The 15,257-nt window shown below is 38.1% G+C and overlaps 1 protein-coding gene across 1 annotated transcript in view; it reads right to left on the bottom strand.

Moving 5' to 3' along the window:
* The window catches only part of COBLL1 (cordon-bleu WH2 repeat protein like 1), a 190,043-nt gene that overhangs the window by 54,207 nt on the left and 120,579 nt on the right, over positions 1 to 15,257 (bottom strand). Inside the window, exons 4-5 of the mRNA XM_089915922.1 lie at positions 14,832 to 14,893; positions 8,706 to 8,894 (exon numbers count right to left, since the gene is read on the bottom strand). Coding sequence (XP_089772048.1) covers positions 8,706 to 8,894; positions 14,832 to 14,893 — 251 coding nt within the window. The remainder of the gene's footprint in view (positions 1 to 8,705; positions 8,895 to 14,831; positions 14,894 to 15,257) is intronic.

Below are 15,257 nucleotides of genomic sequence, written 5' to 3'. Positions count from 1 at the left end.
GCATTGTTGTGTCTAAAGCCAGTACATCTTTACACAGAAGTGGGATATAAGGATTAAGTTGGGCTAAGACCTTATCTGAAAACAGCCTCAGACCAGTTCAATTGCTTGAAATATTTAATTGAAAGCTCAGCATTTGGCACCAAAAGCACAGAAGAGATGACCCTGACCTAGCGGATTCTGAGGGTGGGAATTACTGCCTGGCTCTACCATAAAGGAGCTGTAACACTATAAAGGCAGGACATTAACTTTTATGCAGGCCCTGCATGCAATGGGGCTGCTTTGGGGGATTAACTAGTCACAAAGTGCTCCCACAGAATACGAAACCGTCTCTTGAGTATAGTTTAGAATTATCCACCTGAATGCCAAGTTACTTCTACCAAAAACAGCAATTTTGGTTTGAGGATAATTATCCTAAGCTGATGCACCTAACAGCAGTTGGCAAAAAGGTTTAAGCACGTGATCACCACAGGAAGGATGCTTGTTCTCCTGTTTGCTAAGGTAGGAGCACATGCCAGCAGTCTACCTGAAGCCCGAGCCAGATAATTAAAAGTTGAAAAGGATTGGCTGAATTTGTTCATTACTTCCTCATTCAAATAAGAAACAGTCTTTTCTTCCTCTGTACTACCACATTACTTTCAATTTTGGTTTATTATTTAAGAGTCTGCTTTGCATTATTTACAGACTTTTTTCTCTTATGACTGCCTAGAGGGCCGATTTAAAAAAAAAAAAACCTCTTTAGAAACTCTTCTTTGAAATGGAAGAAATCCCTATGAGATTTCCCACTCCTTATAGAAACAAACGATCCCTTGCATTAATTTCATACCTATTATCTCATTTGAGCTCACAACCACCACAAAAGCTACTCCCACTTTACGAATGAAAAAATTGTCATTAGAGAAGTTACATGAACAGATTATGAGAAGCATAAATAGAATTAGGGTGCAGTCAGGATCAAAATGTCCTGACTCCTAATCCAGCCACATTTTAGCCTCATGATCCCATGAATCAGGATTCAGGAGAGGGTGGATGGTTTGCAACAGGCTATCTGCTATCTGCTGCAGTTTTACTTCATAGATTGATGGCATCACAAAATTACCCCCTAAAATCCTCCAGTGACCCTTCCTGCATTCATGACACGTATTAAGGGTAATCTTGTCCTAGTTTTACTACCTGCTAGATAAGACTTCCCATTTTTGTGTTTTTAAGATCCACTTGGATATCAAAAATGAAAGTCATGATTCGCCAAAGAGCTTTCAGATCAGCTCCAACAACTATGTAGGTGAATTTCCAAACCCTACAGGTGCTTAAACAAAGTCACTTACCAATAGGGTTGCAATGAAATTTATCATCCAATCTGGACACCTGAGATCGAAAGAGGGGCACTATTAGTAATTACTCTGGGATAATAGGTACAAACAGGGACTGTCATAGGAAAACGAAGATGATGATGGTAAGTCTTTTTTATGACTAGAGGGATTTCAAGCATCTGATAAGGGGTTGAGCCCGAATGAGTAAGATTCTTCCTTAGTATGATTCTTTAAATCTACCCCAGTATCTAATAAGGTATTTTACCCATTCTCCATACATGCTCAAAACTGAGTTGAGTTGAATTGGTTCCAGCTGTCCCTTACAAATGCATACCAACAACCCAATTAAACTTACCAATAACAGTATAGGAACTTTTAAAACATTCTCCATTGTTACTGATGTTTATTTATCTTAAGCTAACCCACCTCGTTTAGTAATGAGTTCAGGAATGAAGCTAACCCACCTAAATCGGAATGAGTTCAGGAATGCTCTCTAACTATGCTTGTGTGCATGAAATGAAGTGGATCAGGTAGATAAAACAAATAAACCTAATCTCAAAGTTGAGAGTGCTTACTGAATTATGCAATAGGAAACATTTTGAAGAAAGTAACACACAATTTAAATTTGAAGACAATAATAGATCAGGGTAGTATTAAATTGATAAAAGGTCATATCAAATACTAAAAACAGATATTTCTCAAAGCAAAAAAAAAAAGTTGAAATTCTCCACTTTAAACTCTCCTTGATCATTTATTTTGGATATTATATTTGAATCTAATTATAAATAATTACCTTTATAAAAACTGTGATTTAGGAACATACCTATTAAACATACATATATACCCCTTATAAAAAGAGAAATACCACAAATATATCTCACTGCAATTGGGACAACTCAAATATGGGCAAAGGATAAGATAAAATGTTATTGACATGAAAGTTAGAAATTTTTAACTGAAAAAAAAGGCAAGTTACAAGATAGCATGTACAGTATGTTGTCATATTGGCAAAAGAGGAAAAGGTTCCTATATAGGTATATGTGTAGATATACAATTGTGAGTGTGTGTGGTGTATGTCTATGTATATGTCTGTGTGAGTAAAAGGTTATATACCACAATGTTAGTAACTGTAATCTTTCTCCTTAATAATGACATGGTGTTTTAAGTATTTTTTCTGGCTTATCTGTCTTTTCCTACTTTCTGTAAGGCCCAACCATTGCATTTATAGTCATAAAAAATTAAAAGTAAAATTAGAAGGGTCATTGTTATAAGGTGTAGATGCCAGGAAAGGAAAGGGATGAGGGTGGCCCTCCTAGGACTTGGAGGGCATCTGTTAGTATTCTGTCACTGTTTCTCAAACCAGGAGAGCGATCAGCCAACAGAGGCTTACATGCTGCCTGGCTCAGGGCAGTGGGGGAGTGCCAAAGCCTGGAGTACAGGATTCCAACTAGGTAGAAACTCAGGCACGACGGTTACACTTAAATAACTTAACAGCTAAAATTCCAACTTTTATTTTAAGCAGGTACAATTGAAAAAGTATCTAAACCAAAATTTAAAGCATCCTTATGGAGTTCAATGTGATTATGCCATGCAACAGATTTTTAGCGTATGTTTTTGAAATCTATTACCCTATTATATGATGTATTCATCACACATCTGTCATTTGACATTTTTCAATAAATATAAGAAAGATACGAAATTCTGAAACTCTTCTGCGATCCATACCGTTCGTTGTATTACTGGTTTTTTTTTTGGAGATGGGTGAGTTGAAATTGACCCACATTGATCCAGTAATTTCTTGTTGCTTTTCATAGTCTACTTTTTTCCAATAGGTGGCACTGTAGTCCATGTAAAACTCTCCTGAGCTAGTTCTCTGACCCACCCAGTGCCCTTCAAAACTCTGGTCTTAAAGGCCAGAGATGTGAGGTGACTTGCTTGACTTCACATAGCAAGTTATGTAATAAACCGTAGAGCCTGAGATTTCTAACTTCAAGTTCTATGCTTTCTTTGTGTTTTCATTCCTGGTATTCTAAGATTTGCTCATATCAAAGCAAATTCCTATTTATGGTATTCAGGTCATAAAATATCGTAAGTAACAGGAGAGAGAGGATGCTAATGTACCCATAGAATGCTCTCCCTAGAGGCTAACAAAGAGGGTTAATGTCAATCTTTTATCAAATTCCCAAATGAAAACTGCTTTTAAAGTGTCCCCAGAGAAAGAGGAAAAAGGAAAAATACTTATTCAGTGAGAATGACACCTGACTATAAGGTAAGGACCTACAGTGATGTACAAACATACCTACATATTTCCTTTTTCTCTGTAGTGTCTATGCCAGTTTAGCCTATAAACTCATTTTCATTAAAAATTAACTTTTCCCAAGTACTGGTAGACACTACCACTTATGCTATTGCATAGTGTGGTACTTTCTGAGGAGCACAGCCCCTAGGCAGCTTGCCTCTAACAGTACTATTCTTTAATGCTCACTTTTAATAAGGTACAGAGCTGCTTTGCCTGGTGAAAAAAGTTGTTTACTTGACCAGCACACAGATACAAACACACACACACACACACAGATATATATACACATATACCTGTACTTCTTCCTTCAATCCAATCATTCGTAATAACAGGACACACAGAAATACCCAAGAGTTTTCAGGCTGCCACTCAGCCATCTTCAATGTAAGTCAAGGATCGCAAAGGCAAGATAAGAGACATTGGGTGACTTTTGGTCACTAAAGAGGCAACATCACTAAGCTCTGGTACCAAAAGATTGGTAAGCCTGCAGAAGGCTCCTAACCTGATTCAGGATAACAAGTTTTTAGTTTGCCCCTGAGCATAAAGTCTATTACCACCTCCAATCTTATTGTGTTCCTTAATCCGAACAAGCTCTTTGGTGAAAAATCAATGTACAAACAAGTGCATTCTTCTGAAAATAATGCTGTGTGTTACATTCTTGAAAATGAAACATTCTGAGCATATCTCTGCATGAATTGTATAAGAAGAGAGGGGAGGGCTTCCCTGGTGGCACAGTGGTTGAGAGTCTGCCTGCCAATGCAGGGGACACGGGTTCGAGCTCTGGTCCGGGAAGATCCCACATGCCGCGGAGCAACTGGGCCCGTGAGCCACAACTACTGAGCCTGCGCGTCTGGAGCCTGTGCTCCGCAGCAAGAGTGGCCGTGACAGTGAGAGGCCCGCGCACGGCGATGAAGAGTGGCCCCCACTTGCCACAACTAGAGAAAGCCCTCGCACAGAAACGAAGACCCAACACAGCCAAAAATAAATAAATAAATTTAAAAAAAAAAAAAGAAGAGAGGGGATCTTTTTAAAAATCTTCCCCAAGAATACATTTTGAGAAGCAAAACTTTTCTGAACAGTTAAATGAAGCATATGATAAGTTTCTAAATATGTATTTCAGGCTCATATTGATATTATTCTCCAAAGGAGAATATGTATTTCAGGCTCATATTGATATTATTCTCCAAAGGAGATTATATATATATAATACTATCAAAATAAATATAAGATACAAAGAATATTTAGACAAATTAAGAAGAGATGGTCTCAAAAAATTAAATTAGAGATCCTTCACAGTAACATATGGAACTCTGATTTAGCTAAGAAAACCTTATGCCCTTAAACTTATTTAAAATGATTCTTCTGTAGTCCCCCACTAAATTCCTGTATCATTTTGTTGAAAATTTTCCTATTCCATTTATGGTAACAAAGCCCAGAAGAAATTTAAGTTATCTATATCATGGGTCTTCACATAGGTAGCTAACATTTTTCAGAAATAGAATAAATTTTTCTATTTGTACATTTTTGTTTTTGTTGTTATTGTTAAACGTTGGTTTTTGTTTTTGTTTTTTTAAATAATGGGGCAGCAGTTGCTGCAACCTTCAAGATACCCCAAATCACACTCTTAAGATATCCTGAAGCGCCTTCTAAAATATCTGGAATCACTCCTGGGATATCCAGAATCACACTCCTGAAATATTCCAAATCACACAACCACTTGTAATTATAAACATTTAATATTTAAAAAAAATTAGTCATAGTGTCTACAACTTGAGTCATTCCTGAGTGATAAAACTATTAGGAACAAAGTCTCAAAATCAAACCCCCTAGTAAAAACACTGATATAAAACAAATTCTACTCTCAGAAAAGTTTTTCAGCCCCAAAATTTAAAGTTTTGTTTAAATTTTTCAAACAAAATTTAAAAAGCAATCAGAATTTGGGGCATTCTTGCCTTACTCTCTACCTGAGGAAATATATTTAAGAGATTCTGGGAAAGCTACTGGGACCCATCCAATTGCCTCTTCAAGACACACCATTTAAGTTGCTACCTCCATCAACATATAAGATTTAGGGAGACAATATGCTGAATTTACTAAATGGTAAATACTACATTGCAAGAAACTGTAAAAAAAAAAAAAAAAAAGAAAAAGAAAGAAAGAAAAAAGAAACTGTGCTAAGCACCAAGAAGAAAAGTCATGATACCTGCATGGATCTTATGGTTTATTTAAGAAGATAAGATACACATATAAATTATAGCATAGGACAATGTATGATTGTCCTATCAATGGTATAAAGTGTCAGAAGAGTTTGGAAGTCAGAGGTAATAGTTCATTCTGGGGAGATCAGGGAGCCTTTAAATCAAAAGTGTCACTTGAGCTACATTAACTGGATAAAATGTGGCTGGTAAGGTACTCAAGATGGAATGGCTTTCCAAAAAAAGTGTGGAGGTGGAAAAAGTAGAGTATCTGTAGTATCAAAGAGTCATGCGGCTGAAGCGTAAGCTATTTAAAGGGGGGTAGGGAAGGAAAGACTGCTTAACTCCAGAGGAGAAGAGAAGAAGGTGGCCCAGTGTCCAGGCTTGTTAGCTTGGACTTCCTTACTTTGTTGAATTGCCATCCCTGCAGTCTTTTATCAAAGCGAGTGCCACAAACAGAGGGATGTTTTAGTCAGATTAACCTGAGGGTGGGGAATGAATGGAGAGCGCCCAGGGTTAAGGAAAACAGTTCTCAAAAGAGAATGGTGGAAGTCACTATGTGCCAGGCACTGATAAGTATTTCATTTAATCCCAACAACAATTCAGTTATAAAACATTTTTTATAGATAAGAAAACTGAAGCAATCCAACAACAGTTGGTGGCCCAGAAACAAAAAGCTGACTGATGGAAAACTACTCCAGTTTAGGAACCTGGAAGGCAAACATGCTGGAAGGTCAAAAGGATGGGGAAAATCTAGGGTCCTTGTAAGTACAAATGTGGTAGAAATGACTGATGCAGAATCCAAGTCAAATATGAAGAAAAATGCAGCAACAGGAAGAGAAATCATCAATTAGACTTCATAAGGAGGATGAAGAACAAATCCAATTAAGAAAGAGAAAGTGGGTAAGCTAGACTCAAAAAAGTTGTGTCAAAGAGAGAACCTAAGATCTCAGTATTGGATCAGCTTCAAAGTGGTAAGATACCACGGTCCAGGTGGACAGGGGATGTACACTATGGATGTATTTTCCCAGAGTCAAGGAAACAGAAGAAAAGTTAGCTCAGGGTAGCATGTGGAAAAGTTTAAAGTAATTATGATGGGTGACAGGATAGAGGGGAAACCCGTGATTCTAATACTGAAGTCCCTGAGGTTTAAAAACAAACAAACAAACAAAAGAACCCAGAAGGCTGATAGTAGAGAAGATGGCAATATAAACAGATGACTGGTATATTCAAGATGAAATTTTGAGGAGTACTGATAATGAAACCATTGTTACCTGTCAGCATCAGTGAAGAACAAGGAAAAAATACTGACTTTTAAAAAAAATTACCTTGAATTCAGGGAACATAAGAGGAATTGCCTTTATTACCCCAGACACATTCATTACCATTATTATTTTAAAACCAGGGTAATGGTGTGATTTCAAGGATTGAAGATGATGCGATGGCCACTGTGTCTAACTTACAAGATGCCTTCCTCCCTCAGAAGAGGCAAAACCCACCTGCATCTAAGGTGGACGCCCACCAAGGTCAGTCACAGGGTTCTCAACCTCCTAAATATGGTTCAATGGGTCATCTCCAAAACTACTTCCAATACCAAATAAATGGCAAAGTGCAACTCACTTAAATTTAATGAGAATTTAATACACAATACTATGTATTGTTTGCTAATGCTGAACTTTTTTATTTTCATGAACTTTCAATAATTCGTAAAGTTGTACATAATCTTAAGAATAAATCTCAAGATTAAGGTTATCTTGAATAAATTTCACCTAGGTAAAACCACATTGCAAAAATGCAGTACTCAATATGTTGCCTGCTTATTCTTTCGTTCTACACACACATATATACATACACATACACATGCAATACTAAGGTCAAAATAGCTTAAATTTCTAAATCAGGACTCTGGATAACAAACGGGTAGTTGAAGGTGAAAGGTGGAACAAGACCCAGTATACAACTTATGTAACTTTCCACTTCAAAATGAAATGGAAAATTACACTTGGCTTTATTCCATTTTTCCAATTTTTATTCAGGTATTAAAAATGTCAGTCTCCTGGGCTACCCTGGTGGCGCAGTGGTTGGGGGTCCGCCTGCCGATGCAGGGGACACGGGTTCATGCCCCAGTCCAGGAAGATCCCACATGCCACGGAGCGGCTGGGCCCCTGAGCCATGACCGCTGGGCCTGCATGTCTGGAGCCTGTGCTCCGCAACGGGAGAGGCCACAGAGTGAGAGGCCCGTGTACCGGTGGGGGGGTGGGGCGTGGGGAGGGGGGCTGGGGGGGTGGGGGAATCAGTCTCCTAAATCACATATTCCCTTCTCGCTGGATTAAAGTTTAATTCTATGTTTCTATTAAATTTATCCACATTTTAAATAACTTTATTAAATCATTCAATGATGTGAAAAATCCTGCTAGTTTTACAGATTTATCTGTTTTGATAAATAAAAGAGTATTACCTTTTAAGAGTAGTTAATAACTTCTGCAATGTCAAATTTGGAGAAGCGGCTTAAAAGAGAAAGAATAATTTGGAAGGGAAGGGAAAGAGTTTTCTTATGGGTCCCTGGCTTGCTTTGTAAGTTTGAATTAGAAAATCAATAAAACTGATGACTGTTCCTCTGGAAAAGGCTATTAAAAAAAATTTTTTTTTAAATGACTAACAAAATGTAAAATAGTTCCAAATTCCAAGAGTCACTTCACTGGGGTTGTGGAATTCATAGATTTGATATTTAAAGCATTGTTATAAAAATTTTAATACCTTTTAGCATTTACTTTTTCAATAGATAAGTAAACTGAGTGATGAATAAAGTATCTGCCAAAGAAAAAAATCAAGAAGTCTACAACAGAGGGTTTCAATTACAGAAGAAGAAAGGGAAGTCCTGGTATTTCCTTCACTCCATCGTACCTGCCATGAACAGTAGTAGATTTGATAATATCCCCAGGTAGAACGACCAAGAGTTCAATATCTTTATCTATCGTGTTTTCTTTCTGTTCCATGATAAAAGCAGAAGATTCTACAGAATCATCAACTGAAGAGGCATCAAGGTATTTGGTCTCAGCTGGAGGAAGCGGTGCCTTGGCTTTTGGTTTTCTCCTAAAACAAAAACAAAACAGAGGATAAAATATACGTATTTTAAAAATAATTTGCTAATAGGATCTCATTTAATAAAAACATAAAATGTGTGTATGTATGTTTTTCACACCTAGGGGAAAAAAATGCACTAAAATGTTAACTGTTAGCTTACTAGGGATGATGGAATTAAGTAAACTTTTTTTCTGCCTTTTAAAAATCAGCATATTTGTTTGTTTTCAACAATATGCTTGCATTACTTGGCAATACAAAGAAACATGGTAACAAAAGAGATCTGAGGGCTTCCCTGGTGGCGCAGTGGTTGAGAGTCCGCCTGCCGATGCAGGGGACACGGGTTCGTGCCCCGGTCCGGAAAGATCCCACATGCCGCGGAGCGGCTGGGCCCGTGAGCCATGGCTGCTGAGCCTGCGCGTCCGGAGCCTGTGCTCCGCAACGGGAGAGGCCACAACAGTGAGAGGCCCACACACCGCAAAAAAAAAAAAAAAAAAGAGATCTGATATCGGCCTTCATTAAATTCAATTAATGTGTGTTCACTACAGTGAAGCAAAAGTACTGCATTTTCTTTGGTGGAACAAATTGTAAAAATTCTTACTGTCCTAGGATGGAAATCAGTATCTCATTTCCACACCTCCTAACACCTCTTACCTTTGTGCCTCTCATTCTATTTGTTTCCCATCTAGTGTATTCTGCCTCTCTATCCAGATTAAACTCTACCTATGCTTCAAAATCTAGCTGAAAACACCCTCCTACCACTCCCCTATATCAAGTGTCTCTCTATAAGGCACATACAACAGATTCCACAAATGTAACATTTTTCCCATTTTTTTTCTCCTGGGTACCGGTTTCATCTCTCTGCCTACATTTATTACTCCCTGTAAGAAAGAAGCATGCTGTATTTCCCACTGTGCTTAGCAATGAACAGTGAACTGTGATTGGTTATTTGATAAAGTTATATTTCTATTTCAATAAAATCAATGTTACAAATAATTATTATAATAAATATGTTTCAGTGTCACTTACTAGGACAACCCCTTAACTGATTTATAACAGAAACAGTAGTAGACATTCTACACATGGCCAATTCAATGCTTTGATGATTCCTAGGCAAAAATAAAAACCATGCAAAATAAAAGGCCTTCTTTGTAAGTAAATACGTAACATCCAGCCATTAAGTATTTTCAAAATTTAAGGTCTTACAAATCCAAGCACGTTTGTGCACTCAGCATCATGAAAAAACAGAAACAAGGTTCCTACATTAGTTTTCTAAAATAGGCCTTAGTTTTTAGGAGTATAACTGCAAAGTTATATTACACTTTAGAAAAGATTTCTTTTACAATAGTGACAAAAATGAATTTTTAGAAGTGTTTCAATAAATACAACAAGTTTATAAAATCTATATGAAGAAAAACGTTATCCAATTTCCAAATGTTTTTAATCTGCCCAAATTGACTACTCATCTATTCAACAAACGTTTATCCTGTAACAGACAACCATGTAGCAGATTCAGCTAAACACTGGGGATGTAAAGACAGTAAGACCCAGTTCTCCTCCCCCAAAAGGACTGAAAGATATATACAAAATTAGAATAAACTTTGATGATTGTTCTGATACAGGTATGCAGATGGTACAGCTGCAGCTCATAGGAAGAGAAACTTTCCTAGGAATCCAGAAATGTTTGACAAGATGGGAAACATGAGCTGGGTTTGGGGGAATGAATAGAAACTCACAGGAAAAGACAAGAAATAATTGATATTTTAGGCAAAGGAAAGCAAATCAAGCCATGAAAGAAAGTGGTACCTCTCAGAATTGAAGAGCTTGGTAAAATTCCACAGAAAAGTCAAAGGAGAAGAGAAATCCAGTGAATCTATGAAAAAGCTTTTATAAATTAAGAGAATTCAGCAAGGTGGCTTGGCACAAAATGATACATGCCGGCGTCAATAGCCTACGTAAACATAAGCAAAACCTAGTCAAAGTATAATGAAAGAAAACACTTCTTTTACAGTAGCAACCAAAATAAATTTTAAAAAATTATTACAATAAATACAACAAGAATTTTGCAAAATGTATATGAAGAAAATCTTAAATGTCAAATAGTCAGCTTGGATGTCCTCTCCCTTACACGCCAGATTTATAAATTCAATGCCTACTTGACATCTGGATTCAGATGACTAACTGGAATCTCCAGCTAAATTTCCAATTCCTCTTCCCATTTCCTCCAAACCAAATGTTTTCCTCTCCAAGTCTTCCCATCTCAGTAAATCTCAATTCTTTTTTTTTTTCTTTTTTTTTTTGCTGTACGCGGGCCTCTCACTGTTGTGGCCTCTCCCGTTGCGGAGCACAGGCTCCGGACGCGCAGGCTCAGCGGCCATGGCTCACGGGCCCAGCCGCTCCGCGGCATGTAGGATCCTCCCGGACCAGGGCACGAACCCGTGTCCCCTGCATCGGCAGGCGGAATCTCAACCACTGCGCCACCAGGGAAGCCCTAGTAAATCTCAATTCTTTCAGGTGCTTGGGCCAAAAATCTCCTCTCTCACACACATACACTCCAATCCCTTGACAAATTCTGCCAGCTCTATATTATAAATAGACCCAGAATCCATCAACAACCTTGATTACCAAACACCTCTGTTCAAGCTGCTAAGTGGTCTTCCTGCTCCCAACCTTGTCACTTTACACTTTATTCTCAACATAGCAGCTGGAGTGATCCTCTTAAAATGTTAAGTTTGATCACAGAACTTCCTTTCCCACCCTCCGACGGCTTCTGACCTCAGCCAAAATAAGATCTGGAGTTTGATAATCTGTCGTCCCTTACTTCTAGCCTCTCCAAGCTCTCCTGTCCCACTTCCGCCCTAGGCTCACTGCACTCCGATCCTATGACTCTTGCCTTTTCCTTGAACACACTTAGGACAATTCCTACTCAGGCTCCTCTGCAGAGTCTGTTCCTGACCTTAAGATTAACACCTCTACTTCTCTGCCTTACTTTTGTCTGAGGGCTTGTCAGGGCAACTAACATACTTTTTTATCCTGTCTCCTTCCATTAGAGTAATTAATCCCATGAGTATAGGTTCTTGTCTCCACCGCCTGGTGTCACACATACTTGCTAATGTATAAAATCTCTAGAATAATGTCGGCCACATGGTAGGCACTCATATTTACTGAATGAATGCATTCAGTGAATACTTCCCACAAAGATGAGGTACCTAAGCACGTAATTGGGAAGGAAAAAAGGTCTTACCACCAAGGTACTCAGAATTAGCTGCGTTAGGTTTTAGAAACTGATTATGTTTTATTTTTAAGAAGATGAGTGTTGAAAACTATGCACTGGACTTATTAGCAAGGAATAACTGGGAACCTTAGGGCTTTAGAAGAGTTTCACGAGGAAGGTCAGAAGACAAGCCCAGCCACCACGCGCAGGTAGGTAAAGCATCAAGAACAACCTTGCCCACAAAATGGACTTGGCTTTCAAGAGAAGTGGTACCATAGAGGGTCTGATAGGCACCTCCTGCTGCTACCATCACCTCCTCATCCCCTGCTTTCATCATTGAAGGCACCTTCCCATCTCCAAGTTTTGCTCCCCCAAGTCACCGTTTGAATGCCCTCCCCATTCTCTCTGCCTTTACCTATATTATCTATCCTTCGAGGTTCATATTGAATCACAATTCCTTGGTACATTTTCCCTGTCTATTGCACACTGCAATGAACTCTAACAGTTTTAATGTTCGTATATGTATGACTGTCTTATTTCCTAAGGTACTTTGAGTCTTATGATGAAAATCCATCTTATAAGTTTATTTATTTATTTATGGCTGCATTTGGGTCTTCGTTGCTGTGCGTGGGCTTTCTCTAGTTGTGGCGAGCGGGGGCTACTCTGCGTTGCGGTGCACAGGCTTCTCACTGTGGTGGCTTCCCTTGTTGTGCAGCACAGGCTCTAGGCACACAGGCCTAGAGTAGTTGTGGCACACAGGCTCAGTAGTTGTGGTTCGTGGGCTCTAGAGCTCAGGCTCAGTAGTTGTGGCGCACGGGCTTAGTTGCTCCGCGGCATGTGGGATCTTCCCGGACCAGGGCTCAAACCCGTGTCCCCTGCATTGGCAAGCGGGTTCTTAACCACTGTGCCACCAGGGAAGTCCCAAAAACCCATCTTAAATTACTAAAGGTAAACCAACTTAAAAAAAGGAAAGCAGAACAAAGCACTTGTTGAAACATTACTTACATGGAACTTCTATTAAGAACATCTTAGTGTTCTCTATTATTATAATAAAGCATTTGTCACCTTTGGTCCTGAAAATTGGAAAGCATATTGGGAATCAAACCAAGATCCTTCCACAATGAATTAGAAATCCAACAGGGAAGATGCAATATGTAAGTAATCAAACAACATATACAAAGCAAAAAAACGAAGTGTCATAAAACAGATGGGTAACCTTGAAGACTCAGAGCAATGAGAGCAAGCTAAAATGAGCTCTGTGAGGGTGTGAAGGCAGGTATTAAGGTAACTTCAAAGAAAAAAGGGACTCAGTTCTTGAAAGAATAGTAGTATTCAGGAGGAAGAGCCTGTAGGATCATTTATATGTTGGTTCCCGACTGCGATCCATTTACATTAAATTCAGGAATGTGTCTATCCAGTTAAAGTTTGCTCACTACATGGTATAGTCTAGTGAAAAGAATACCAGGCAGAGGCCTGGATTTGGCCTGAATCCTAAGTAGATTTAAGACTTGGTAACTTACTTGATCTCTTACTCACCAGCAAAAGTTTTAAAATACCTTTTACCCACTCACATCTCTCCCAATGTTTTACATTTCTTAGTTGAGATGCTTGGAAACGATAACAAAATTAAATTAAATGTCCCCCAAAGCCAAAAGTACAGTGAAAATAATCAAAGCTTTTAACATAATCTAAGCATAGGAAATTCTGGTAAAGCAGAGTAATACATCAACATGCAATAACAACTGTAGTTTACGGCTTAGACGAATGCTAGTTTTCATTAATATATTAAAAACGCACTAACTGCCATTGAAGTCCCCCCACCCTTTTAAATGGGAATGATGTTTGGGCCAGTTTCCTGCTCAAGGGATTTCCACATAAGCTCCTCAGAGGCCACTACCTTCAACAGTTACAGCAACAAATTTTACACAAGGGTGGTGGAGAGAAGGTCATACTGAAAAGATATTTGAGATAGAAACCTTTTCTGTGTCAACACAAAAATTCACTAATCAAGCCCTAAAAATAACAAGCCACAGTAAATTATCGTTTAGGTTAAAGCATCGTTTTATTCATGAAAATTATCTCAATATTATATTCAACGTTCATAATGAAAATTAAGGTACGATTCCACGTTATGCAATAACTGATCTTTAAAATAGCCAAACTTAATTTTAACAGAGAATTCAAATTACCGTTTGAATGGTATCCTGCTACCACTACTGATTGATTTTTTTATCACTTGATCTGCAAAGCACTTCAAAATCATGTGTCCACTGTAATCCTCACTCCATCCCTGTCAATGTTAATATCCTTAAAATAAATGAAAAGGAATAAAAGAGACGCTCAGCAAAACAACAGAAATCTACTCAAATACCTCTACTTTGTTTGAAAGAAAGAAATCTTTCAATTGTATATGAGATATATCAATACTTGCATCCTTAATAAGCTCCAAGTCCAATGGGCTCTCATCTGTTTGCTTTATTTATATAGTATCCTCATAGACTCAGAGAAATACTATACAAAAATACAGCTTTGATATTAAAGACAAAATAAAAGAATGGAATTATAAGTCTTAAAACAATAGGTTTTTAAAGTATCACATTCTAATGACCAAAATGAAATTTAACAGCCACCCTCTCTCAGTACAGAGGGCTATCAAACATTAGATGCATTATGGTAAGTGTTGACAAGACAGTCCTTCGAAGTACAGTATCTGGCAATGTTTTGATGGTTCCTACCTTACGCATTTCAAGTATAAAGTGGAGATCAGTTCTTCAAAACAATTTCTTAGTGTGTCTCTCTGGGTTTAATGAAACAAGAGAAGATTATATTAAACAAAAATCTGTCCCAATGGTGGGCATAACATTGTGCTATGTGCTTGAGGGAATGCAATTAAGAACAAAAGGTCCCTTTTCTTGATGAGCCTTATATCTAATCAAAGTAAATATATCTAAGTGGCTTTAAAAGATAAGCAGTGACAAAAGGCAACAAGGGGAGTCCCAAGGCGTTATATGACTCTTAACAGACATTTCTCTTGTCAAGGTCACCAATCATCTATGTGTGTTCAAATCTAATAGATAATTATACATCTCCTCTCACACTGAGTCAGTGCCTAAATTCCAATATGGACACACTTCACAGCTGCTCAAGCCCTCTGCTTGGGA

The sequence above is a fragment of the Delphinapterus leucas genome, chromosome 8, assembly GCF_059928025.1.
Source record: "Delphinapterus leucas isolate spDelLeu-1000000601 "Yukka" chromosome 8, BTC_Dleu_Yukka2, whole genome shotgun sequence".
NCBI classification, from domain to species: domain Eukaryota; kingdom Metazoa; phylum Chordata; class Mammalia; order Artiodactyla; family Monodontidae; genus Delphinapterus; species Delphinapterus leucas.
Note: the sequence above shows the minus strand (reverse complement) of the source record. Positions and strands in the feature narration are given on the sequence as shown.